Here is a 26529-nt window from a genome sequence, read left to right on the forward strand (position 1 = left end):
TATCAATGAGGTAGTTTAATTTGTAAAACATCGCGTGTCTTCTGTGAACCATACCTTATCAACTCATCATCATCATCAATGCCAAATACAATTGCTGTGACAGTTTAGCACAAAGATACACTTAAGTTATTTATATTGTTGAACCAATGAAAATACACCGACCGATATTTATTTACTGTGAAGTCAAGGCAATGAACTATCCACCACACTTGTATCATATAGCGCTTAAAACGTATTAAATATATAAACACTATTCAGGATATAAGCGCACATCACAGCTATAACATGCTGACATATACAGTAGCCCCTCGTTATTCAGGAACTTGCTATCCGCGAATCGCATCTGGAACTCTACACGACTGCCTCAAGAGAGAGAAACAAAGTGATGAGAGAGAATGTGATGACAAAGTGATGAGAGAAACCAATGAGAGAGAGAGAGAAAGTCTCAGACCTCAATATCATTATCCGCGAAATTTGCTATTCACGAGCATCCCCGGAACGGACCCGTCGCGGATAACGAGGGAATGACTATATACAAGCTGACGGCACACACACTGGGTGGCAGAACAAGGCGAGGCGTTAACAACGCACACGGAGCGAGCGAGATACGAGGGTCACAGCTGGCCAGAGCGAACACACGAGCGGAGTCAGCGGAGGCAGGTCAGGCGTCGTGGCTGAGTGCGGTCAGAGTTGGGACACCGCGTCGTTCTCCCTCCTCCCGTGCGCGGCCCTCTCCGGCTCCGTGCCCACTTGAGGCTTTGGCGGCTTCCGTGCGCCGCACAGCATGCGGTGGATGTGATCGCGAAACTGCGCGCGGCACGGGACCGGGGAGTAGGGTGGTGGCGGGGGATGCAGAAGTTGCGTGCCACGCACGGATTAGCGGTGTCTTTCCTCTGTCGCTCTCTTTATCTGGTGGTGGTGGTGGCTAAGCACGCCTGTAATCCGGCAACTTGTTGTCCTTCCCCCGAACCTCCGATTAGCCACGGCTAGCTACGCACGGTGCGAAATAAGTTATACATACGTACGGTTAGAGGCGAGGGGTCGTGGATCGAACAAATGTTGTGAAACTCCGTTCCCGCGCGCGTTGGGTAAGTGCTATACCCTGGCTCACCAGAAGAAGGCAGTGCTGTACAGCAAAGATGTGGACTGCACCTGTTCCGTCTGTATGGGATCGAGCGTTTCCCCATCGCACACATGGGTTTTCTCCGGGAGCTGGCTCTAGTATCCTCCCACATGTTAAGATGAATTAATTGACTGATAACACCTCAATATATAGAGAACTGCTGGACATGGACAATTGTTGGTGCCAGCTCACCTCGTGACTGCCTTCCTGCTTGCCCATGGTCCATCATCGGCCTCTCTCTTTGAGAGTGAGTGAATATTGTGCGGCGTGTTACGTACGTACAGTGAACTTCTTTCGCACCGTACGTTGCCAACCGTGCTAATCGGAGGAAGGACAACAAGATAATAAAAAGAGGGCTACGTACGGTGTGAAAAGAAGTTCAACATACATCTCCCACAGGAAGATCGTCCGCAGGTGTTTAATGCCGATCATCGTTTCTAAGCTGGCGATGCTCAGCTCTACCATTGCTCGGTTGACCGTAAGCAGCCCTCATCACCATTTTATGAAACTGCCTCAATGCAGTCTCATTCTGGATTAGCTCTGACGATCTCAAAATCTACGTAAAACAGGAGTCCTCATTGGCAAAAAAAAAACATTTATTCCAAAAATCTGGGCCTCAGAATCAGAATATTTATTTATAGTGGAGGAATCCGATGAGCTATAAAGCTCTTTTTCACAGATGCCCTCATCCTTAGCCTGGAATTTTCTCCTCACATATCAAAGCTCTCCAACGAGACCTCTTGCCAACTCTGAGGCACAATATCGCCAGGACATATCATGGGAAGAAGAGCATCTCACAATTCCAGAAGATGGCACAGCTTCGTGTGAACGCATCGCCTGGAGTGGTGCGTTATTACCACTAAACTGACAAAAACCGTGGAAGACTCACGGCTTTCCCACGACGACGTTCCTGGGAAGACCAGGACAGGTGTGGCAGCCGCACCCTCTCACCTTGTCGCAACGGGCGAGAGTGAACGCTCGCTGTGCAGCGGTCACCTGGCGGTTGAGGAGGATGTAGATGATGGGATTGTAGGCTGTGCTCGACTTGGCTGCGTAGAGAGGGATGGACGCGGCCAGAGGGCTGAGCTGTACGAGAGAAGGAACCGGCGGGTCCGATTACCGAGCGCTTTGCAATGTATGTACGTTGAACTTCTTTCGCACCTGACGTAGCCAACCGTGCTAATCGGAGGTGCGGTGGAAGGACAACAAACTGAACACAAAAATCAGTATTAAAGAAACTAGTTTTCAATCCGGATGATTTTAAAGTGCATAGCTCCAGTGGCTTCCCTAGTATCGGATGGAAGAGCGTTCCAGACGGCCGCAGAAGTCCATCCGAAAGTGTGCGATGCAGTGACCGTCCTTGTTCGATGAAAAAAAGCCGCTGCGAGGATGACCGGAGTTTGCGCGATGATTTATGCTGCTTGATGAGATCAGCAAGGTATTGTGGTTCATTTGTGGCAGGCACTTTGTGTGTAATGAGTGCGACTTATAATGTAACTCAGCGAGCACTGGACGGACGCGGTGGGATCTGGCAGTACCCATCACGACGCGTGCTCTGCAGCTGACGTCGTATATTTGACACCTGGACAATTTGGACAGTTACGCAGGCACACGTAGTGCCTACACGTTTTTGACTAAAGTCAGGAGATCATTAATGCCCGTTGCAAAGCAGATGGTGCTTATTAATGATTAATAATCCAGGGCTGGCTCTTTTTATTGTGTACCTGTACAAGTACTACAGTACTTGGTGTAGTGTGCACACATGAGTAAATGGGGAGACAAAGGCGGCCGGGCGGGTTGCTGGCCACTCACCCCCCCCCCCCCCCCCCCCTCGTGTGCCGTGCCGGTCTTCATTAGGTGCTACTCGCTAACAGCACTTGCTCCAAAAGTGTGCCCAGCCTCTCAGGGGGATCTTTGTGCTTGTGTTTGGTTTATTTTTGCGGCCTACGTGCCCGGTGCGTGTACAACGTATGCGTGTAGCCATAGGTCTGTGCCAGCGTTCACTAAAAAATAAATTCACAGACTGACTCAACGAAAATGCTGAAGATTGTCGTCGACCAGACTGAGACCAAAATGCCGACTTAATAAACACTGAGGCTCTCTAGGGGGCCGAATATTCTTTGGGTTGGACTCCCAACCATAAAAATGACATGGGCATTTCCTAGGGCACATTGTTAAACAATCAAAACATTCCCAGTGCAGCCTTTAACTGTTGGGTCAAGTGTTGTTAGAGAGCACTTTTGAAGGCTGGCACGGTACACGAGGGGGTGGGTGGCCAGCACCAACAACAACACCCGCCATTCGCCACGAAGTGACTTTGACGTCACCACGGCGCTTGTGCCAGGCTATGTGCACGTTGAGGCCACGTGTAGTGTCGAACGCACCCATCCAGAGCCCACATTTGGCTGCTGTGGTGACTACAAGCGCCGTGAGGGGAATGGCTGATTTTGGAATTGACCTTCCCTCCATGGCATTGCTAACGTCCATCACAGCGTCACCATCCGGCACCACCCAGGAGGTAGGCGGTCGTTTTTGCCGCACGTGGCCAGCACCACGCCCCACAACACGCACACGCACAGATACGAACACTGGGGGTGCATGTGACCCAATCAATGTGGGGGGGGGAGGGGGGGGGTTACGACTTTGCCCGGCCACGTCGAGACTCGCCTGGATGCCGGGCTGGAAGATGACCACGAGCGCACAGGCGGCGTACGGCAGCCAGCAGAAGAGGAACGCCACGATCATGAGCAGCACCATGACCCCGACGCGCTGCTCGGCTCGCTGCGTTCCGCTGTACTTGACCCGCGACGCCTGCCGTGGGTGGCAGGGGTGGCGGTAGCCAGCTCAATTAGAACATCCTGAACAGCGAACGCTTCCCCTAAATGTGTTTCCTACTATTATAATCATTTACGACGGTAATCGTTTCAGCGCTTTGCCAGTCCAACGCTGGATGAAGGCTTCCCCTCTGTGCCGTGACGGTCACGTGAGTGTGTTTCGGCCCAGAACCGGTTCAGATGTCACTCGCCACTGATGTTAGCCGTGGATGGGAATCAAACTCACGATGCCACGATGCAGCATCCAACCGGAACCGGCCATGCACGGAAAGGTATTGTCAAGCAAGCCCCGAGACCAGTGAGACGTGCGAAGGCCTTCATCCAGCAGTGGATTGACAAAAGGGGCTGTGAATTAGTATCATTATTATTATTATCACTCCGACTGTATCATCATCACTTGTTGTACCGCAGCGTAAAGTCAAGCGGTGGTTGTCCTCTGCGTGCGCGGCTGCGGGAAGTGAGCCGTGGGCATGCGAGCAGCGCGCTGGACGGGCAGCACGCCGCTTGGCTGCCCGGCTGCCAGGGTGGGCGAGTGTCCCTCTGTGCTCAGTGGTGTCGCCCGACCCGACGTTTCGCTGGTAATTACATCCAGATATGGGGGATCTTTGTCAGTGGTGTGGCCGTGAGAGCCGCCGCAGGGGCAACCCACCGCACTCGCGGCAGTTTTATGCTCTTTTTTTGTCTTTTTTTAAAGATTCCAGATTGCGCCATCAGCATCACCGTATTTGTTTGTTGTATATACAGAGTTTGACTGATTACTTCAATCTAAATTGTCTTATGGTCGTTATTGTTTGACTTGCATCCCACTGGGATTTTTTGTACACAGCGTTGATGTACGGTGCTTTTTCTGGAAGACTTTGCTGATTTTCCCTGGATTTTTCTGTTTGCGCGTCGTCACTTTAAGATGTTTTCTTGTTCATGTTTTTGTTTGTTGCGGTTGCACCCGAGTCAAGAGCCGCATGGCTCATAGGGCTATACCTAATAAATGAACTGAACTTATAACGTGATAATAATCCATTGAGATATCTCGCAGAGTAGAGCAACCCTTCACGTTCGACAACAGCCCACGGAAGCGAATATCATTGCCCTCTGAGATTCCTGATTTCATAATTTCAACGCACCACACTGTACAGCATTTGCTCGCTTTCGAAGACAGAAAGTGACTGAGAGGCACGAGGAACCACCGACAAGCGCGGAAAGGCAGCCAGGCAGTGAGTTGGCACCAAATTACTCCCCCCCCCCCCCACCAAGCTCTGCGATCCTCTATATATACAGGTGTTATCGGCCAATTCATGAGTGTTTTACATGTGGGAGGAAACCTGAGCACCTGGAGAAAAACCACACATCCGAGGGGGCAACACTATCACCGTACAAATGGAACTGGTGGGAGTCCACATTTGCGGTACCGCCTTCACGTGGCAAGCCAGGGGTATGGTGCCTCTGTGCACACAGGAAGGAAGTTTCACAAGATTTGTGCGAGCCGACAACCCTCACTGCCTCCACAGAGCTGGGCCACGGGCCACGTGCACAGCCATCACCACCCTTCAGGTGTCGGCAGTGTCAGCTCAGCGCTCTGACCTCTGAACCGTCCAATTCAGCCACCTCCTCGTACTTTCCGGATAGCTCGGGAAGTACCAGCACTCTGCGCTGGCGACCGCTGAAATCCTAGGTTTGAATCCATCAAAGATAGCAACTACTTCTGAGATCACTTCTCGTCGTCGGAGGGCTGTTCTCTCGGTATGGATCTCGCAAGAGTATTTTGGCCCTTCACCACAATGCCGATTGCACATTTGGGATAGAACTGTAAAGAAACGAGAAAACTAGAAAAAAACGCAATAAAAATATTTTAAAAATCAAACGCAGTTGGTGGAAAAACCGTCGAAATTCACCGCGAACAAAAATGTGTACACGGATGTGTACTGTTCCGTATTCACAAACCGGGAAATGTGCCCAATTCGTGCTCAATGTGCAAGAGGGCATGTTTGTTACAGTACATTGTACATTGCAGTGCAATTTTATCGAAGCGTGGTGGCCCAGTGTATGTCACGCTCGTGTCAGAGCAACAACTTCAAGACGTAAAAGGAGGTCCCTCTTTCTTGTCTTGGGTTTGATGCTTTCAGCAGGGTCACAAATGGCCACGTGTAATTGGGAAAAGCAATCCTATCAGGCAGGCGGTAAGGGCTGACTGAATACAAAGCCAAGACGGACGCCTCTGCACGGTTGCACAAAAAGGACTGTGCACGTGTTTTTGTGTGCCGTGCCGACCTTCATAGGTGCTCGTGAACAGCACTTTCCACCACAGTCTGTTCAGGCTCTGAGGAGCGGGGGATCTTCGTGTTTGTCTGTGTGTGTGCAATGATAATTATCGACTGATCATCATTGCCCACCTTCCATTTTCATCATCCTTGCCGTCATAATCATCATCAAAATAATCAATTGCTTGTCATTGTTAAATAATTCGTTGAAATCGTGTATGAATACCCTGCCATCAGCATCATCGTTGTCATCGTTTCGTTATTTTTATGAACATCATCCTCATTAATCCATTGTCACCACATCGTTGTTATCATGGTCATCAACAATTGCTCATCCATTAATACATGTCGATGTAGACATCGACATCATTGTTTTCATCATAGCCAGTTAAAAGTCCCGCACTTGCATAATATTCCTGACGCGCGATAACAAAACATTTATTTTCTCAAAGTTTCTGCTTTTTTGTTGTACAATCTCCCAATTAGCTACACGGGGGGTCGTTGTCTTTATAATTGGAGTTTTAGAAACGTGCGAATTAGATAATTTGGCTGCGATGAATTTCCACGTGATAAGCCACTTCGTTCAGCTTGCCTTTGTGGCCAGGTCGCTCCTGAAAAATATCAAAATAGCTTAGTGGGCTTCAGCTGGTAAGATAAAAATAGATTAATTTTAGTTTATTTATAGATTCATTTGTTTTTTTTTGTGATTTCCTTGCCTTTCCTAGACTTTGCACTCCGATAGTTTTTTGTGTGTTGTTTGTTGTTGCGAACTTTCTAATTCGCCCCTACTGGACATCTGAATTTCTCCAGGATAAATAAATAAAGGTTCTGAATATTTGTGCGTGTGTCTGTGTGAATGTGTGTAAGCGTGACTATACATGTACGTATAGGTATGTCAGAGAGTGTGCATGTGTGTGTGATTATGTCTGTATGTACAGTGAGGGAAAAAAGTATTTGATCTCCTGCTGATTTTGTACGATTGCCCACGGACAAAGAAATGATCAGTCTATAATTTTAATGGTAGGTTTATTTGAACAGTGAGAGACAGAATAACAACAAAAAAATCCAGAAAAACGCATGTCAAAAATGTTATAAATTAATTTGCATTTTAATGAGGGAAATAAGTATTTGACCCCTCTGCAAAACATGACTTAGTACTTGGTGGCAAAACCCTTGTTGGCAATCACAGATGTCAGACGTTTCTTGTAGTTGGCCACCAGGTTTGCACACATCTCAGGAGGGATTTTGTCCCACTCCTCTTTGCAGATCTTCTCCAAGTCATTGAGGTTTCGAGGCTGACGTTTGGCAACTCGAACCTTCAGCTCCCTCCACAGATTTTCTTTGGGATTAAGGTCTGGAGACTGGCTAGGCCACTCCAGGACCTTAATGTGCTTCTTCTTGAGCCACTCCTTTGTTGCCTTGGCCGTGTGTTTTGGGTCATTGTCATACTGGAATACCCATCCACGACCCATTTTCAATGCCCTGGCTGAGGTAAGGAGGTTCTCACCCAAGATTTGACGGTAAATGGCCCCGTCCATCGTCCCTTTGATGCGGTGAAGTTGTCCTATCCCCTTAGCAGAAAAACACCCCCCAAAGCATGATGTTTCCACCTCCATGTTTGACGGTGGGGATGGTGTTCTTGGGGTCATAGGCAGCATTCCTCCTCCTCCAAACGGCGAGTTGAGTTGATGCCAAAGAGCTCCATTTTGGTCTCATCTGACCACAACACTTTCACCCAGTTGTCCTCTGAATCATTCAGATGTTCATTGGCACAATTCAGACGGGCATGTACATGTGCTTTCTTGAGCAGGGGGACCTTGTGGGCGCTGCAGGATTTCAGTCCTTCACGGCGCAGTGTTACCAATTGTTTTCTTGGTGACTATGGTTCCAGCTGCCTTGAGATCATTGACAAGATCCTCCCATGTAGTTCTGGGCTGATTCCTCACCGTTCTCATGATCATTGCAACTCCACGAGGTGAGATCTTGCATGGAGCCCCAGGTCGAGGGAGATTGACAGTTCTTTTGTGTTTCTTCCATTTGCGAATAATCGCACCAACTGTTGTCACCTTCTCACCAAGCTGCTTGGCAATGGTCTCGTAGCCCATTCCAGCCTTGTGTAGGTCTAAACTCTTTGGTTCTATTCGGTAAAGTCACGTAGGTAAAAAATAAAACAACAAAAATCACGTGACTTTACCGAATGGAACCAAAGAGTATGGATCCTTGCAGTCACGAAAGCTTCAAATTGTGGAGGTCTACAATCTTGTCCCTGACATCCTTTGAGAGCTCTTTGGTCTTGGCCATGGTGGAGAGTTTGGAATCTGATTGATTGATTGCTTCTGTGGACAGGTGCCTTTTATACAGGTAACAAGCTGAGATTAGGAGCACTCCCTTTAAGAGTGTGCTCCTAATTTCAGCTCGTTACCTGTATAAAAAACACCTGGGAGCCAGAAATCGTTCTGATTGAGATGGGATCAAATACTTATTTCCCTCATAAAAATGCAAATCAATTCATAACATTTTTGACATGCGTTTTTCTGGATTTTGTTGTTGTTATTCTGTCTCTCACTGTTCAAATGAACCTACCATTAAAATTATAGACTGATCACTTCTTTGTCCGTGGGCAAACGTACAAAATCAGCAGGGGATCAAATACTTTTTTCCCTCACTGTATGTGTGATTATGTCTGTATGTATGTTTGAGTATTGTATAGGGGAGTGGTAGTGCAAGGAACCCGACGACCCAAGTTCGATTCCCGTTCACGGTCAACACCAGTGACGATTATCTGAAATGCTCTTGGGCCTCCCGTGAGTCGACTCAGCCTCAAATGAGGTTAAGGCTGTATAGGGGATTTTGACTTAATACTTTCGTGACTGCAATAATTCAAATTCTTTGGTTCTTTCGATCGCACCACAAGCGGCCGTCATCACGTGTAGCGATCGAAACGTCGTGATATTTTTTATTCACTTTAGTTTTATTTATTTTTTCTATCTTCGTGACTTTACTGAAAGGACCAAAGAATACGCACGGGGGATCTCAGTGCGGGGAACTCTCCGCACCCACCCTGTGGAGGCTGAGCAGGAGGCTCCCGTAGCAGAAGACGATGAAGAGGAGCGGCAGCACGAAGCAGAAGAGCAGGAAGGAGAGGATGTAGGACCGGCCTAGCGGAGAGCGCTCCGGCCAGTCCGGGGCGCACGACGTGCCCAGCTGCCACACACACACACAGCGCTGACCACTACACTACCGCTTCTCTCACACACAGCGCTGACCACTACACTACAGCTTCTGTCACACACAGCGCTGACTACTACACTACCGCGTCTCTCTCTCACACACAGCGCGCTGACTACTACACTACCGCTTCTCTCTCACACACACAGCACTGACTACTACACTACCGCTTCTCTCACACACAGCGCTGACCACTACACTACCGCTTCTCTCACACACAGCGCTGACCACTACACTACCGCTCCTCTCTCACACACAGCGCTGACCACTACACTACAGCTTCTCTCACACACAGCGCTGACTACTACACTACCGCGTCTCTCTCTCACACACAGCGCGCTGACCACTACACTACCGCTCCTCTCTCACACACAGCGCTGACCACTACACTACCGCTTCTCTCTCACATACACAGCGCTGACTACTACGCTACCGCTTCTCTCTCACACACACCACACACACACACCACACACACCACACTCGCTTCACTGACGAATAAACAGAATTCCCATCACTGACACCGCCAACGAATTGGATTGACACTTGAAGCTGTGCGGTGGTGGAGGCTGGGGGGTGGGGGAAGGGGGGGTGGAGGCTGGGGGGTGGGGGCAGGGGGGGTGGAGGCTGGGGGGTGGGGGCAGGGGGGGTGGAGGCTGGGGGGTGGAGGCTGGGGGGTGGGGGCAGGGGGGGTGAAGGCTTGGGGGGTGGAGGCTGTGGGGGGTGGGGGCAGGGGGGGTGGAGGCTGGGGGGTGGGGGCAGGGGGGGTGGAGGCTGGGGGGTGGAGGCTGGGGGGTGGAGGCTGTGGGGGGTGGGGGCAGGGGGGGTGGAGGCTGGGGGGTGGGGGCAGGGGGGGTGGAGGCTGGGGGGGTGGGGGCAGGGGGGGTGGAGCCTGGGGGGTGGGGGCAGGGGGGGTGTGGAGGCTTGGGGGGTAGTGTCACACAGGGGCGGGGGGGGGGTCTCTCACCCCCTCCGGGCCATAGCGGCCCCAGCCCAGCAGTGGCGGCGTGGACCAGGCGAGGGCCCAGAGCCAGGCGGCCCCCAGGGCCAGCAGCGCGTGACTCCCCCTGAAGCGCAAGGAGCTGATCGGACAGCACACCATGACGAAGCGTTCCGCCGCCAGCACGCAGATCGAGTTGAGACCTGCGAGGCCTGGGGGAGGGGGTTGGGGGTTGGGGGGACAAACACGGGGGGGAGGGATTGGGGGGCGGGGCACGCACTAAATTCACCGTCTCTCAATCTTGATCTGAAGCTTTCGTGACTGCAGGAATCCATTATCTTTGGTTCTTTCGTTCAAGTCACGTAGGTAGAAAAATAACCCTCTCTCGTTGGGGGTCGGCTGGGGTCAATAGACAAAAGCGAAGCGCGGAACGACCAGCGGACGGCGCAATCATCGCCAGATTCACTAACACAAAGGAGCAGGAGGCAGCAGCAGCAGCTGCATCATCATCCCGGCAGCGAATACTCCACTTACTCCGCTCCTACTCCACACGCAATTACCTGGTCCCCCTTTAACCACGTCGATGTTAAATTGTAGTTAATGCCCCAGCGTGAACAATCAGCCATGCAGCAGCAGCAGGAGAAGGATCTGTTACTCGGCGTTCCGTTTGTAGGATTAACTTTTAAGAATTTGCATTTGCCGTGGAGGGCCGTCTGCTTAAATGCGGTTGTATGACAACCTCATCTCAATCCAGCCTGGTGGGAGCCCCCTGTAGCGGCTCGCTCAAGGGCGCTGTTGCTTGGTGGTGGGTTTCACCAATGAAGTAACACCTGGGGTCTTATCTCTATGTCAAGGTGTTGCTGCGTTAGACACTTTTCAGTGCGCAGAAGCACTCGGCTACAAACCGCCTGGGTTTGATTCCCGGCCATGGCCAATATCGGCGGTGTGTTAAGTCTGGACCGGTACCGGGCCCCCTGTAGGCCTTAAATGGGTAACCTTGTGCAATGTTTTATAAGTCAGAGTTGTTTTTCCTTAAGAGGCGCTGCGCTGAGGTGTGTTCATTGTTTTCCCAGCAGTGTCCTAAATAAAGCTGCGTGTTGTATGTTTGTTTTTCAACCTCGCTGTGGAGAATATTAATGGGTAAATAAAGAACGCCTCCTTCCCATATTTGTCTCTCCAGATAAAAAAAGTTAAATCACACGGGATAATGTCAAGAAGTGCACGCTCCGACCACCTGTTTGTCAGCAAGTGCACGCTGTGTCAGCAAGTGCACGCAAGCGCGTGCACTTGCTGACATTTTACCGGTGCTTGATCGTTCGACAAGTCGGACTTGTACGCGTGTGTGTGTGTGGTGTGTGTGTGGTGTGTGTGTGGTGCATGTGTGTGTCGTGCGTGTGTGTGTGGTGCGTGTGTGTGGTGCATGTGTGTATGGTGCGTGTGTGTGTGGTTCGTGTGTGTGTGTGTGTGGTGCGTGTGTGTGGTGCATGTGTGTGTGGTGCATGTGTGTGTGTGGTGCGTGTGTGTGTGTTGTGCATGTGTGTGTGTGGTGTGTGTGGTGCATGTGTGTGTGTGGTGTGTGTGGTGCGTGTGTGTGGTGCTTGTGTGTGTGTGGTGCATGTGTGTGTGTGGTGCGTGCGCGTGTGTGGTGCATGTGTGTGTGTGGTGCGTGCGTGTGTGTGGTGCATGTGTGTGGTGCATGTGTGTGTGTGGTGTGTGTGTGGTGCTTGTGTGTGTGGTGTGTGTGTGTGGTGCATGTGTGTGGTGTGTGTGTGTGGTGCATGTGTGTGTGTGGTGTGTGTGTGGTGCTTGTGTGTGGTGTGTGTGTAGTGTGTGGTGTGTGTGGTACATGTGTGTGTGTGGTGCGTGTGTGTGTGTGGTGCATGTGTGTGTGTGTGGGTTGTAGTAGACAGGACGTGGGAGACGTGTTCCCAAGAAGGCCGTGAAAACAAACGTCGACTCGCCCGCTCGCTCGCTCGGAGGCCGCATGTGGGAGGAGAGCCTCTCTCATTTCTGGGAAGAGAATTCCTGCTTTTTAATCACACACACACCACACATACACGCACCTTACACACATGCACCACACACACATGCACCACACACACACAAGCACCACACACACACATGCACCACACACACATGCACCACACACACACATGCACCACACACACACAAGCACCACACACGCACCACACACACACATGCACCACACACACACGCACCACACACACGCACCACACACACACACACCACACACACACGCACCACACACACATGCACCACACACGCGTACAAGTCCGACACTGCCAACTCGGACTCGTCGAACGATCAAGCGCGGGTATAATGTCAACAAGTGCACGCGCTTGCGTGCACTTGTTGACACAGCGTGCGCTTTCTGACAAACAGGTGGTCGGAGCGTGCACTGCTTGACATTATCCCTAAATCACATTGTTACACACAACCCATCAACCACACGGCCTTCTGAGAGTGCATCTAATCGGCAGCATTGATTGGTTCAATAGCAGCAAAAGTTTGATTCTGCTGATGAGACACTGAATGTCGAAGCCGGTCCAGAATGTGTATGTGTGTTGAACCAATGCTACTGATGAGCTGCATTCCCTGAAGGCCACGTGGCTGATGGATTGTGTATATAATTAGTTTTTATTCCAAAAATATCTATTTATGTGGTGAGAGAAATATGGAAAGCAGCAGTTATTTACATATTTTAAATACACACGTCCTACATATGTTACACGTCCTACATATGTTACACGTCCTACATATGTTTGGAGTGGTGGAGCAGTGGTTAGCGCACCGCACTATGAACCCAAATGACGGATGTCAATTTTCCCAGACGGGCTTTGGGACCAACCCGCATGACTAGCGTGGTGAAGTATGGTCAAACAAACCTCCACGACTTGCACAGAATGGGGAGGCTCTCATCCAGCAGTGGATTGACAAAGTGGGTGTACATTTTTATTTTATTCTGCCAATATACATATTTACATATATAAATTACACAGCCCATTATGCTGTCTTTGTCATAGAAAATTAACCGAATCAGACGGTTGGCTGTTTGGTATCAACAGAACTAGAATTTGATGTGATTAGCCCCTCAGAGAGCTGCTAATTGCTCTCTGCCTAACCACCCCAGACCACACACGCGCATTCCGAGTAAGGCTGTACCATGCGTTGGGCCATAAACAGACACTGCATGGTCTCTCACCCTAAACGAACTCCTGGTTCAAGGGATTAACATTGCTAACATTGCTTACGATCGGCTTAAAATTGCTAACATTGCCTACGATCGGCTTAAAATTGCTACGATCAAGATTGATCAGATTGTTAACAAATTTGTTTTAATGTTTTCCTGCACATGGATTTCATGTGCAGGGAAGCAGTAAAAAACTCATAAAACAACAGTGGCTCTAAGTAATGGATACAAAATATTAGTCCATCACACTCAACAAATGTCTAAATATGAACATTATAATAAAATTGGAACGAAGTATAAACGTAATAGTATTAAATGGTCGATATGGATAGCAAGCTGAGTAATGGCCTTGCATTGGCTCACATGCCCTTGTGACTCTGGCTTTTATAGTTAAAAGTAGAGATGGGCTATTTTAAATGTTGTCCTTCCCCGCACCTAAGATTAGCACGGCTGGCTACGTACGTTGCGAACGAAGTTCAGCATACGTACAAATGATTATCTGTTCGTTTATTCAACTACTGTACTCAGACAACTTGAAGAGATTCGGAGAAAAAAAAAGATTCTCACCTCTTCTACCCACACGTGCCGCTGTACTGGAGGTTGGATTAACAGCCCCCGGGGTCACGCATCATTGGCCGTGTCACGCTGGGCGTGGCTTCTAAGGGGTTTCCTGCCTTCGGTGGCGGGATGGGCCGGGGTAGATGCTTTTGGTGGCATCCGTTTTTAAATTCCCCGAGTAATTGGACCACGGTGAAAGTTATCGATTGCAAGTTCCATCGACTTATTCGATTAATCGTACCGTCTCTATTCGTTAATACAAAGCTGTAACGATGCACCCCATAGCGACCAAAATGATTTGTTCCAATTCGGGTTCGCAAGCTAATTCAGGAATCGGTTTTGTTTTTTTTCTCTCGTCTTTGTCGTTTCACTTGTTCCCTTTTGTTTGTGCTTCTCTCTCCTTCACATCACCCTTAATGTAACATTTACACGTAATTTTTATCGCTCATATACACTGCGATTATTTCACACGTGCTCAGTTGCCAGCGCGAATAGCCGGATGAATCGATTCTGGTTAAGTGATCGATCCAAGCCTTTATCATCATTAACATCTGACCTGAACCTTGCTCGATCGGATCAACTGACGGATTCTGATCGATTCCACGAAACCGTGGATCAGAATGGCTTTGTTCGTAATTTGGTGTTCAACACAATCTGGGCCACGTGACCATATAAAGATAAAACCCAAACCAAACACCCCCGTTTCACAGCGTACTATCCCACACGTCTAACACCTTTTACCTATATAAGAGCCGCTGCCTAATTCGTTGAAAAGGTCGCTCATAAGTTAGAGTTAATTTATTAGTTGCTGACGATGCTTTACATGTTTCTATTGTAGTCAGTGCCCAGGCAATGGTGACTATGCACGTGACCTGTAATCCAGCACTGGAAGCGAGGGTTGGGTTGGTGGATCAAATAAATGTTGCGAAAATTCATTGCAGTGGGCGTAGAGGAAGCGACATACCCTTGCTTGCCAGGAGACGGCAGTAGGGCCAGTGGACTAATCGCCATCTGTTTACATCTGTACGGTGATCGAGTGTTGCTCCCTCGCATGCGTGGGGTTTTCCCCGGTTGCTCCGGTTTCCTCCAACATGCATAAACACTCGTGATTAGTTGGCTGAAAATATCTTAAAATAGAAACTCAATGTAGCAGGACCCTCCTGAAAAATACTCGTACGACTCAGTGTGACTTCCTGGATAAATACGTAAAATTATAATAATTATTATAATATGCAATCGAGGCTTGTTTTACAGATAAAAACAAATGTATATGGTTATGGTTGTATAAGAATGTGTAGAATTAACATTAATCTCCGAACCGAATTTACTCGAATGAGATAAGTAATCTGCATTCGATGGAAATTTTGGATGCGAGTTTCAACTAAAAATCAAGATTACAGCACCATAGAGAGGGCAAATCTAACCGTAAGACGATGGATCTCTGGGAAATGGACTGAAAGGCCAATTTCTACTCGTCAGTCGGAAATCAAAGAAAGCGAGGTGAGCACGCCACACAAATCGTGTCCCATTATCCCCCAAAGTGCGCAGTTCAATGATCACACAGCGTACTCATTTCTTTGGGGCGGCATAAAAACCCCTGTGGATTATTTCAAATGTTAATTTAAGGTTAGAGCACAATGCGGCCTCCGGTATAATGAGCCTGGAAACGTCCGTTCGTGAGCTGTATTGCAATGAGTCCGACACTGCATTCACGCACAATTTGAATGCGTGATAAGGTCGCAGTTATTACACGCAAAGTGCTTGCCACAAATGAGCCACAATATCTTGCTGATCTCGTCAAGAAGCCCAAACCATCATCACGCGAACTCCGACCATCCACACAGCGGGTTTAGGCTAGCCATTGAACAAATACGGCCACCGCATCGCGCGCATGCGTTTCTGCGGCCGTCTGGAACGCTCTTTCCTTCCGACATTAGGAAGCCGCAGGCACTATGCAGTTTTAAATCCAGATTGAAATACTAATTTCTTCAGCGCTGCTTTAGTTTAGTTTCTTGTCCTTCTACCGCACCTCCGATTAGCACGGTTGGCTACGTGCGGTGCGAAAGAAGTTCAACTCGAGTATCCGTCCTGTCGGTGGTGTGTGGGTGGAGGAACTGCACCTCGACAAGGTGCGAGACTTTTCACATTGTCGAGCCTTTAAATAACCGCCGCTCGTGGCCTCACGACCACGAGAATGAGCTCCTGAGCGCAATGAAGCCAGCCGCTCCAGAGCCCCTTACACAATGCACCCTGGACGCAGACAAAATACCAGGTTGACGATGCTAAAGTTCACGATGCATCTCGTGATGCTGCCTCGGCGTAGTGGTCAGCGCCAGGATGGCAAACTCTGACTGAAGCTTGTTCAAGGAGATTTTAGTTTTCTTCCAAACAAGATGTAATGCAATGAATTGTATCGTTCAACCCGTGCACAATATCAAGCCATTGTCGTATTGTATGTGAGCGTAAGGCGAGTCGCGGAATAATGAGCATCGGTTATGTTGACTTATTTGTTATAAAAAAAATATCTTGCGATTAAAACCTCCCGGATTGCTATCAATAGCCACCGGGAGACCGATCCAAATTCCGGTAGAGACTGCCCGGCCAATCTGGGACAGTTAGCGACCCAAGTCGCTCCGATTCAAGCTCCTTGCGAGGCAGTTGAAACTATCGGCAAGTTTCCTCCATCACCCACAACAATAATCATAACAATAATTTTTCGTATAGAAATAGGTTTTAACCTTTTAACTGGCACAAAAAACTGACACCTTTATTCAAGGCATCATGTTTGCAATAACCACAACACAAGCAGTCAAAATGCAAACAAAAGAGACAACTCTGATAATAATATGCACTGTCCTTGAATAATTTTTCGACTTAAAGCTTTCGTAACTGCAGGGATTCATCTTATTGGTTCTTTCGGTAAAGTCACGTAGAATGGAAATAAAATAATAAAAATAAAACATAAAATAAAATAATTATTTTATTATGTTTTAGTTGTATACTTTTATTTTCATTCTACGTGACTTTACCGAAAGAACAAATAAAAATAATAAAATAAATATTCCTTTATTTTATTTTATGTTTTATTTGTATTATTTTATTTCCATTCTACGTGACTTTACCGAAAGAACAAATAAAACATAATAAAATAATTAGATTTTTTATTTTATTTTATGTTTTATTTGTATTATTTAATTTCCATTCTACGTGACTTTACCGAAAGAACCAAGAAGACATACCCAATAATGTAGAATCATTTCAACTTGTGCTGTGCCGCACAGCTACGTCACCAGCCGCAGTGCTGGTGACGTGCGCCACCACCGCCCAGCGGTGTAAATGGCCAGTGAACATGAAACGTTGGGCCAACGTTGGGCCAGCGGTCCGAACCACCACGCTAACGTTTACCGAACGTTGGCGTGTGGTTTGACACGCCACAGTTCGTCGATCAACAGGTCGCATTTGGCGGGCACTCTCACCTCTCCCAAAGTGGTCTGGCCATGATGGAAGAGTAGGCCAAATGGCCTCGAGAGGGAGCTCCAGTGGAGGTCCTTCAGCCAGGGCTGCACCTTTAGCGTGACATCTCGCCGTCAACACAGATTAATTTTTATTTTGCTCATTCTAATTACATCCACCTGTTGGGACCTCACACGTATTATGTGACAACACGTGCAACTGTAATTATTTTTGTATCTCATCCACACTATACCGCATGATATATATGTATACCCACACACGGGGGAGAGGGAGGCAACATTATTAGATGAAAGGAAAGGATTATCAAGTCTTTGGCGAACTGACCTCTGAGATTAATATTTTCCATTTGGAATCGCACGACGCAACACACAGAGGATTCACGCTGACAATAATCATCATCAGGTCATGCCGAGTTTGCTCCATCGCCAGAGTGTGTCGTGCCCGAGTGATATTCACAGGGACCGACACAAATGAGATTATTCCCTTCAGACCAGAATTCTGAATTTTTACCAGAAATTTTTTTTATTTTGATTAAAAAATCACTTAAATTAATGTTTTGTTGATGAATATGGGTAGAGGCGCAGCCCTGCATTTGCCTGCTCACGCCACTGCTGGCGGAAGGGTCAGCCACGAGAGCTTCTCTCGAGGGGTATTTGGCCTACTCTTCCATACAGACCAGATGTCTTGGAAGATGTGGACATAGGCACGCGTTATCCCACCACACTCAACGCATTGTGGCACACCCAACTCATAGTGCTGGGTGGACAGAGGCAATGGCTTTAAGAAGCTTGCACCATCGTTTCATCTGTCACGCTGGGGAGATTGACTCTAACCCAGACATAGGCAAAGTACGGCCCCCGGGCCGATTACGGCCTGTTGGGCTTTTTAATCCGGCCCGCCGAATTTGTCCAAATATTATTATTATTAAATAAAAATTTACCTTTCTCCTGTAATGCCCCCATTTCCCCATTAGATGGCGCACTTTGACCGGGAGTTACAATATGTTTTTGTATTGTTCATGTTCGTGCAATTTGTTAAATTGCCTTGTAAATAAATGCTTTGCTACCTGTTAAAGGCCAAATCCTTTCATGTAATGATCTTTACACGTCATTTATATTAAGTTCACACAAACACTCCATCCATCTGTTCCTGGCCCGGCCCCTCTGTCAAATTTTAGAACCCATTGTGGCCCGCGAGTCTAAAAATTTCCCCAAGCCTGCTCTAACCGGTGACCTCTGGATTACAAGTCTTGTGTGTTAACCATTACACCACCGCATCACATATATGTAGTATATTGCAGTACAGTATAAGATATGACAGCGATATATACTGCGTCTACATCAGCCGCACGGAAGAATAAGAAGACTGTAGTGCTGTATATATGCCTCCGCATATATACATATTGTTGTGAGTGGTAACACGGCTAATATCAGAGACGAGGGCTCTCTGAACCAGTTGCCCCCCTTCACGAACTTACCCTGACCAGTGCAGGATTGGTCGCGCGGCCGAGCGGTAGCGCGCTCGCCGCTTCTTGCAGAGGTTCACCGTTCTAATCCGGCGGCCGCCCTGGTTATTACTGCGGGTGAAAAAACCCAAAATGATGCTGCGACTTGGCGTCTGCTTCGCAGTGGACGTGAATAATCACAATGACGTCATTCCCAAGAGTGGGCCGTCGTGTGCCGGCGTCAGGGGATAACATTTCAACAAAAAAAATGTACCGGCAAATGACTCAATTAGGATTTTTATACATTGCAGCAATCATTGCCCCCTACTGGCAGACTAATGCCCAGGGTCACTCTTGCAAATGCTGGTCTCTTTAGTTCTCACCTGGTTAAAGAAAAAATGAACTTGAAACTTGAATCCCCATGACCAAAACGACATAGGGAGGCTTTTATCCAGCGGTGGATTGAGAAAGGGCTACGCGCGTACACTCTGTGCACACGCAGCTTATGGTATGAGTACTGGAGTCGCGCACTCTAATTCCGGCGTAATTTCTTTGGATAATATTTATAAACGGAAAAAATTTAAATCTGCGTATTGACCAAGAACAAAAAGATCCTGGTGCAATGTTGTGCCCTAAAATGTACACATTAACGTCAAATAAAGAACTGTTTTCTGCTGACATAAACTCGAGATTCGTTAATTTATTAATGTTTCTCTCGTTTAGATTACTCTGAAAAGCTGTATTTGAAAACAAATAGGTTTGGAGAAGCTTGCCATCTGGCATAACGTTTTGAAATATACGATTGTTAAAATAATAAAAGTACAGCGAGGGAAAAAAGTATTTGATCCCCTGCTGATTTTGTACGTTTGCCCACTGACAAAGAAATGATCAATCTATAATTTTAATGGTAGGTTTATTTGAACAGTGAGAGACAGAATAACAACAAAAATCCAGAAATACGCATGTCAAAAATGTTATACATTGATTTGCGTTTTAATGAGAGAAATAAGCATTTGACCCCCTCTCAATCAGAAAGATTTCTGGCTCCCAGGTGTCTATTATACAGGTAACGAGCTGAGATTAGGAGCACACTCTTAAATGGAGTGTTTCTAATCTCAGCTTGTTACCTGTATAAAAGACACCTGTCCACAGAAGCAATCAATCAATCAGATTCCAAACTCTCCACCATGGCCAAGACCAAAGAGCTCTCCAAGGATGTCAGGGACAAGATTGTAGACCTACACAAGTCTGGAATGGGCTACAAGACCATTGCCAAGCAGCTTGGTGAGAAGGTGACAACAGTTAGTGCGATTACTCGCAAATGGAAGAAACACAAAAGAACTGTCAATCTCCCTCGGCCTGGGGCTCCATGCAAGATCTTACCTCGTGGAGTTGCAATGATCATGAGAACGGTGAGGAATCAGCCCAAAACTACACGGGAGGATCTTGTCAATGATCTCAAGGTAGCTGGGACCATAGTCACCAAGAAAACAATTGCTAATACACTATGCAGCGCCCGCAAGGTCCCCCTGCTCAAGAAAGCACATATAGATGCCCGTCTGAAGTTTGCCAATGAACATCTGAATGATTCAGAGGACAACTGGGTGAAAGTGTTGTGGTCAGATGAGACCAAAATGGAGCTCTTTGGCATCAACTCAACTCGCCTGTTTGGAGGAGGAGGAATGCTGCCTATGACCCCAAGAACACCATCCCCACCGTCAAACATGGAGGTGTAAACATTATGCTTTGGGGGTGTTTTTCTGCTAAGGGGACAGGACAACTTCACCGTATCACAGGGACGATGGACGGGGCCATGTACCGTCAAATCTTGGGGAACCTCCTTCCCTCAGCCAGGGCATTGAAAATGGGTCGTGGATGGGTATTCCAGCATGACAATGACCCAAAACACACAGCCAAGGCAACAAAGGAGTGGCTCAAGAAAAAGCACATTAAGGTCCTGGAGTGGCCTAACCAGTCTCCAGACCTTAATCCCATAGCAAATCTGTGGAGGGAGCTGAAGGTTCGAGTTGCCAAACGTCAGCCTCGAAACCTTAATGACTTGGAGAAGATCTGCAAAGAGGAGTGGGACAAAATCCCTCCTGAGATGTGCAAACCTGGTGGCCAACTACAAGAAACGTCTGACCTCTGTGATTGCCAACACGGGTTTTGCCACTAAGTACTAAGTCATGTTTTGCAGAGGGGTCAAATACTTATTTCCCTCATTAAAATGCAAATCAATTTATAACATTTTTGACGTGCGTTTTTCTGGATTTTGTTGTTGTTATTCTGTCTCTCACTGTTCAAATAAACTTACCATTAAAATTATAGACTGATTTCTTTGGCAGTGGGCAAACGTACAAAATCAGCAGGGGATCAAATACTTTTTTTCCCTCACTGTATGTTGCAACTCTCCCCTCTGCAGCCTCCCAAAGCCCTCCTCTGCATGCTTCAAATTAATTTTAAAAAAGCCCACACTAGGCTGCTCACCCGCACCACTCTTCCCCGATACAGTTCTCACGATCCCGCTCTTGGCTGCCAGTCACATTCTGAGCGGGCCGCAAGATTGCCCTCAATGTCTCTTCACTATTTTCCATGGCTTGTCGCCGCTCCTGCCTACCTCTCTCCCCTCACATCTCGCTCTCCGCTCCAGCGATCCAAAGACAAATCCTCTGCTCAATTGGAGGCCGCTCCTTCTCTCCCTCTTCCCCCCCCCCACCCAGTCATCCAGGCTGCCGACTCCATGCCCCTATGCAAGTATTTTGTCAAGATGTTTATCTTCTGCCTATGACTGCTGCCTCTAATAAAAATTCGTATAATAATAGATCAATGGTTTCTTGCAATGACCATGTCCCACTTTCTAAACACCGTCTTGAGATACGGCTGCACTTACATATAAATCCACATGGTATTACAGAATATCTGGCAGGTAAAGTAGCTGAAACTTTTCTCTCCTAACTCACCCACGGCACGCACACATGTGCGATTAATCTACAATGGGAATACATCTCGCACTTGGCAGCACGCATATTCCTTCTGTTATCATAGACTGTCATTAGTTTCAAAGTTTTGTTTGAATTCATGCAGACCTGGACAAACCGAGTGCTGGATACATGGCACCAAATGAGAACAATTTTCCCAGGAGATGGATTTCAGTGCCAGTGTTGTTCAGGTAAGATTCTGGATGCAATTTTAAGTGTGATAAAAACGTTGTGGGTTTGTTTTATTACCAAAAGAACCAAGAAGAAGTCTACATTATAGACTGTCAGTACGCTCATTCAGTTTAATAACCATTGCTACAGTCTACATTATAGACTGCCAATACACTCACCGAGGTTAAAAACCAGGCTACAGTTTACATTACAGACTGCCGGTACGCTCACTCAGGTTAAGAACCAGGCTACAGTCTACATTGTAGACTGCCAGTACACTCACTCAGGTTAAGAACCAGGCTACAGTCTACATTATAGACTGCCGGTACGCTCACACAGGTTAAGAACCAGGCTACAGTTTACATTATAGACTGCCAATACACTCACCCAGCCAAGTAACAATTGCTACAGTCTACATTATAGACTGCCAGTACACTCACCAAACTTAAAAATCAGGCGACAGTCTACATTGTAGGCTGCCAGTACACTCACTCCGATTAAGAACCAGGTTTCAGTCTACATGAGTGTTTTTTGGTTTGTTATTATTTGTATTTAATTTGTATTCCCTTTATTATTTTTATATCTACGTGACTTTACCGAAAGAACCAAAGAATATTACTTCCGAGAACAAATCCAATAATCGGAAAGCGTTAAAAAAATACATGCGTGTGCATTATTATACATGGTGCTTCAAATAAATGTTAACACTTACATGGGACTATCGTTTTTAATGGGAAAGAACGGATAATACACTGTAACATGATAAAAAAAAGTATGTTTCACAAAGTAAAAAAGTCTCCACTTGTTCGCCATCATTGTCAACACATGCCTGGAATCTTCTCCAGAGCCCTGAGGCACATTTTTTGTGGCATTATTGCAAATTATCTGAAGTGTTAACATTTTTTTAAAGCACTCTGCAGTGTGTATATATTAATAGTTTCTCGCAGTTTTTTCCGCTGTATTAAACATGAACGTTAACGCGACAAGATCATGTCCATCCACTGCTAGATGAAGGCTTTCGGACCCCTTATTTGACCATAATTCACCATCATTTGCCATGATTCACCGACCATAACACACGTGGTCGCCCATCCAAGCTGTATCCAGGATCAAACCCGCTCAGCGTGATTGAGTCGTATTGCACACTCACTTGAATATTGTAGACCAATAATGTAGAATCTACATCCCCATGCCAGTCCCACAACTGGATGAGGGGCTACCCCGCACCGAATCGGATGGTTGAAGAGGGGGGGGCGAGCCAGGAACCAGTTCAGATATCACTCGCCCACTTATGGGTCGCCGTGACCGGCAATAGAATCCAGCTGTCCGAAACTCGTAAATTGCAGGCGCGCTAATCACTTCGCCACCACTCACTCGAAATACAATTAATTAGTAACGCGCTTTCACCATCGACTTTCATCGCTCACAATTCTATGCATTTCACGACAATGATCCTCCGTGTAGCCTTAACAGATTTTTTGGGGGGAAAGCGCTGTGGGCGAGTAGCGCACCTCTGGAGCCCGGCATGACACACGAGGGGGTGAGTGGTCAGCGTCACGCCCCGGCCACCTTTGTCTCCCTAGTTGGCGAATGTTCACGCACCGCACCAGGTACTCATTTGAGACCGAGTCGACTTAGGGGAGGCCCAGGACCGGTTCAAATATTCTCCGCTGTTATTATTGGTCGTGAGCGGGAATCGAACTCGGGACGCCGGGTTTGGAGCACCACCGCCCCTTAGTTTACCATCAGCGCCCCGCCACCCGCGTCAATCCATCCCATCCACCACCGCCGCCACCGCCGCGTTATTTACCGAAAAATGCCACCAGGAACCCCTCCACCTGGCAGAGCGCATCCTCCATCAGCAGCTGGGATCGCATTGCGTTGGTGACAGTGGTCGCTACGCCTCCTCCGAGCGCCACTCCGAGGTCCGCGCACGCCAGGCTCAGCAGGGCATAGTTCAAGGGCTGCCGCAGGGCTCGGTATCGAACCGTCGTGGCCACCACGATGGAGTTCAGAGTGACGGAGGCGGCCGTGGTGACTCCCATGAGTGCGGCCAGCAGTCCGTAGCCCACGGGACCCAGAGACGGGACAGGAGTCGCCGCAGAGGTCTCGTTGGTCGAGGAGGCTTCGAGGAGGTGCGAAGAGGAGGGCTTGATGGTGGTGGATGTCATCATCATCATCATCACCATCATCGTTGTGGTCATCTTCATCGTCACCATCGTCGTTGATGTTGAGAGCGTACGTCTACAGCGTCCCCCTAAGCCGTCGTGGAGGAGACAAGGCTACCTTCCTATCAGCGAGGAAAATGAATTAACGATTAATAATCTGTGCCGCGCGTGCCTCTGGGTATGCGCATGAATGCACGCGCGCAATATAAAAGTACAAATTATCTCACGGTGCGAGTCGTTTATGGTTGGCAACAAGAAAAAAGGATTTTCTGCGTGTTGGAATACCCCCGTGTGTGTACAGGTGTGGATGGTTATTCATCTGCGTGCAACTGTGCCTGAGCTGTGTACGCGCCTGGGATCTGTGTATATATGTGTGTGTGTGTCGGTCTTTGTGTGTGTGTGCTACAGATGTATCTGTGTGTCTCTGTGTATGTGAATGTCGCTGTGTATGCGTAAGCTGATTGTGTATATGTCTCTCTTTGTCTCTGTGCATGCGTCTGTGACTGTCTATGTGTAATTGAGTTGCGTATGTGTGTGTGTGTCTGTCTGCGTGCGCGGTGTATGCGTAAGATGAGAATGTTCGTCTTTGTGTATGCGTGTGCCACTATGTGTAAATACGTTGCGTGTGTGTGTCTTTGTGTGTATGAGTGCGAGCTGAGTACGAGTTGTGTATGCGTGTGCCACTATGTGTAAATAAGTTGCGTGTGTGCGTTGTCTCTTCGTATGTGTGTATCTCTGTGTGTGAGCTGTGTGTGATTTGTGATACGTGAGCTACGCTTCCCTTATACAGCTCTCATACCGCACGCCTTTCGGGAATGTGCGCAGGGGGTGATGATTGGGCAGGGCATTGTGAAGGGATCACAGGGGAGGCGGCAGGGGAGAGGGAGGTAACGGCAGCAATGGGGATGGGGGTGGGAGAAGACAGGCAGCGAGCAGCATTTGGAGTTGGAGAACAGTCCGAAGGCTTCCAGAGGTAGTGGTACGGATTGCGTGTGGCGATGTGACGCGCACGTGCAATCCGGGATTAATTGCTCGCTCGATATCATTTCCAGAACGCTTGCTGGTACGTATGTTGAACTACTTTCATACCGTACGTAGCCATCCATGTTAATCGAATGTGCCGGGGAAGGTGAACAAACTAAACGCAAAAAAGCAGCTCTAAAGAAATGAGTTTTCAATCTAGATGATTTAAAAGTGCATAGCTCCAGTGGCTTCCTAATATCGGAAGAAAGAGCGTTCCAGACGGCCGCAGAAGCGCACCTGAAAGGGTGCGATGCGGTTATCGTCTCTGTTCGATGCCTCGGCTGCTGTTGAAATAAGGCTAATTAGCGTAAGGCACTACCACTGAGAATAAAAAAAATGTTCCCGTGTATCCACTATAATTCTTTACCTGGCCTGTCAGGTGTTGTAGGTATATGGGATGCAATGTGGCCAAGAAAGTGTTCACCCCTTCGGTTGCGTCCTGGGACCTCTCTGGGCACTCAAGTTGGCTCTCAGACGAAGGCAAACACGAATGGCATTGGTCAAACATCCCAATGTAGCAGGGCTCCTACTGAAGAAAATTCACGATGCTCATTGAGGACTTCCTGGGTAAATAATTGGCATTATTATGATTGCATTTATCATGTTACCGTACACCCTGAATATATTCTTATCAGCAGCCTCAGATAGAATTGGGACAATATGGAGGTATGCGAGCATCTCGACTGGACCAATGTTTCAGGCAAAATGTGTTAAAGAAGGGAAATCATGGACCGGTTTTTACTCTCTGGGTCTCGTCAAAAGGGTGTGGCTAATTTAACAAATGCTTCTAGGTTTCCTGATGTGGCCACTGATCGTACGTTATTAGTAATTACATAGAACCTTGTATGTTTACTATAATCCACCTTTTCAAATACACTGCATTATGATTTCATACATAACAAGCTTCTGTCCAACTCTTACCTGTAAATGTGTCAGTCAATCACAGCTTTTACTTGAGTCTCCTTCATCATACAGGCTCAGGTCAGGGTTAATTCCTACCGAAATAAACCATCAACTTATGGTATTGAAGGTGAGTTATGCACGACCTTTAACTTTAAATCGAAAGTTCAGAAATCCGCAACCGATTGCTCACCGCACTGAGGGGTGCACCACGTGTTTGGATAG

At 47.7% G+C, this 26529-nt stretch overlaps 1 protein-coding gene across 1 annotated transcript; it reads right to left on the minus strand.

Annotated features, from left to right (window-relative positions):
• On the minus strand, positions 1 to 25727 carry LOC116942337 (parapinopsin-like). Its single transcript, XM_032954108.2, has 6 exons — positions 24024 to 25727; positions 10405 to 10589; positions 9273 to 9416; positions 3791 to 3934; positions 2120 to 2209; positions 1 to 807 (listed from the first exon to the last, which is right to left on the minus strand). Exons 1-6 carry the CDS (start codon positions 24430 to 24432, stop codon positions 685 to 687), a joined length of 1095 nt encoding a protein of 364 aa, XP_032809999.1. The 5' UTR covers positions 24433 to 25727; the 3' UTR covers positions 1 to 684.
• Positions 25728 to 26529: the final 802 nt, after the last annotated feature.

This window comes from Petromyzon marinus, chromosome 14, assembly GCF_048934315.1.
Source record: "Petromyzon marinus isolate PM22_M1 ecotype Great Lakes invasive population chromosome 14, UKy_Petmar_22M1.pri1.0, whole genome shotgun sequence".
NCBI lineage: Eukaryota > Metazoa > Chordata > Hyperoartia > Petromyzontiformes > Petromyzontidae > Petromyzon > Petromyzon marinus.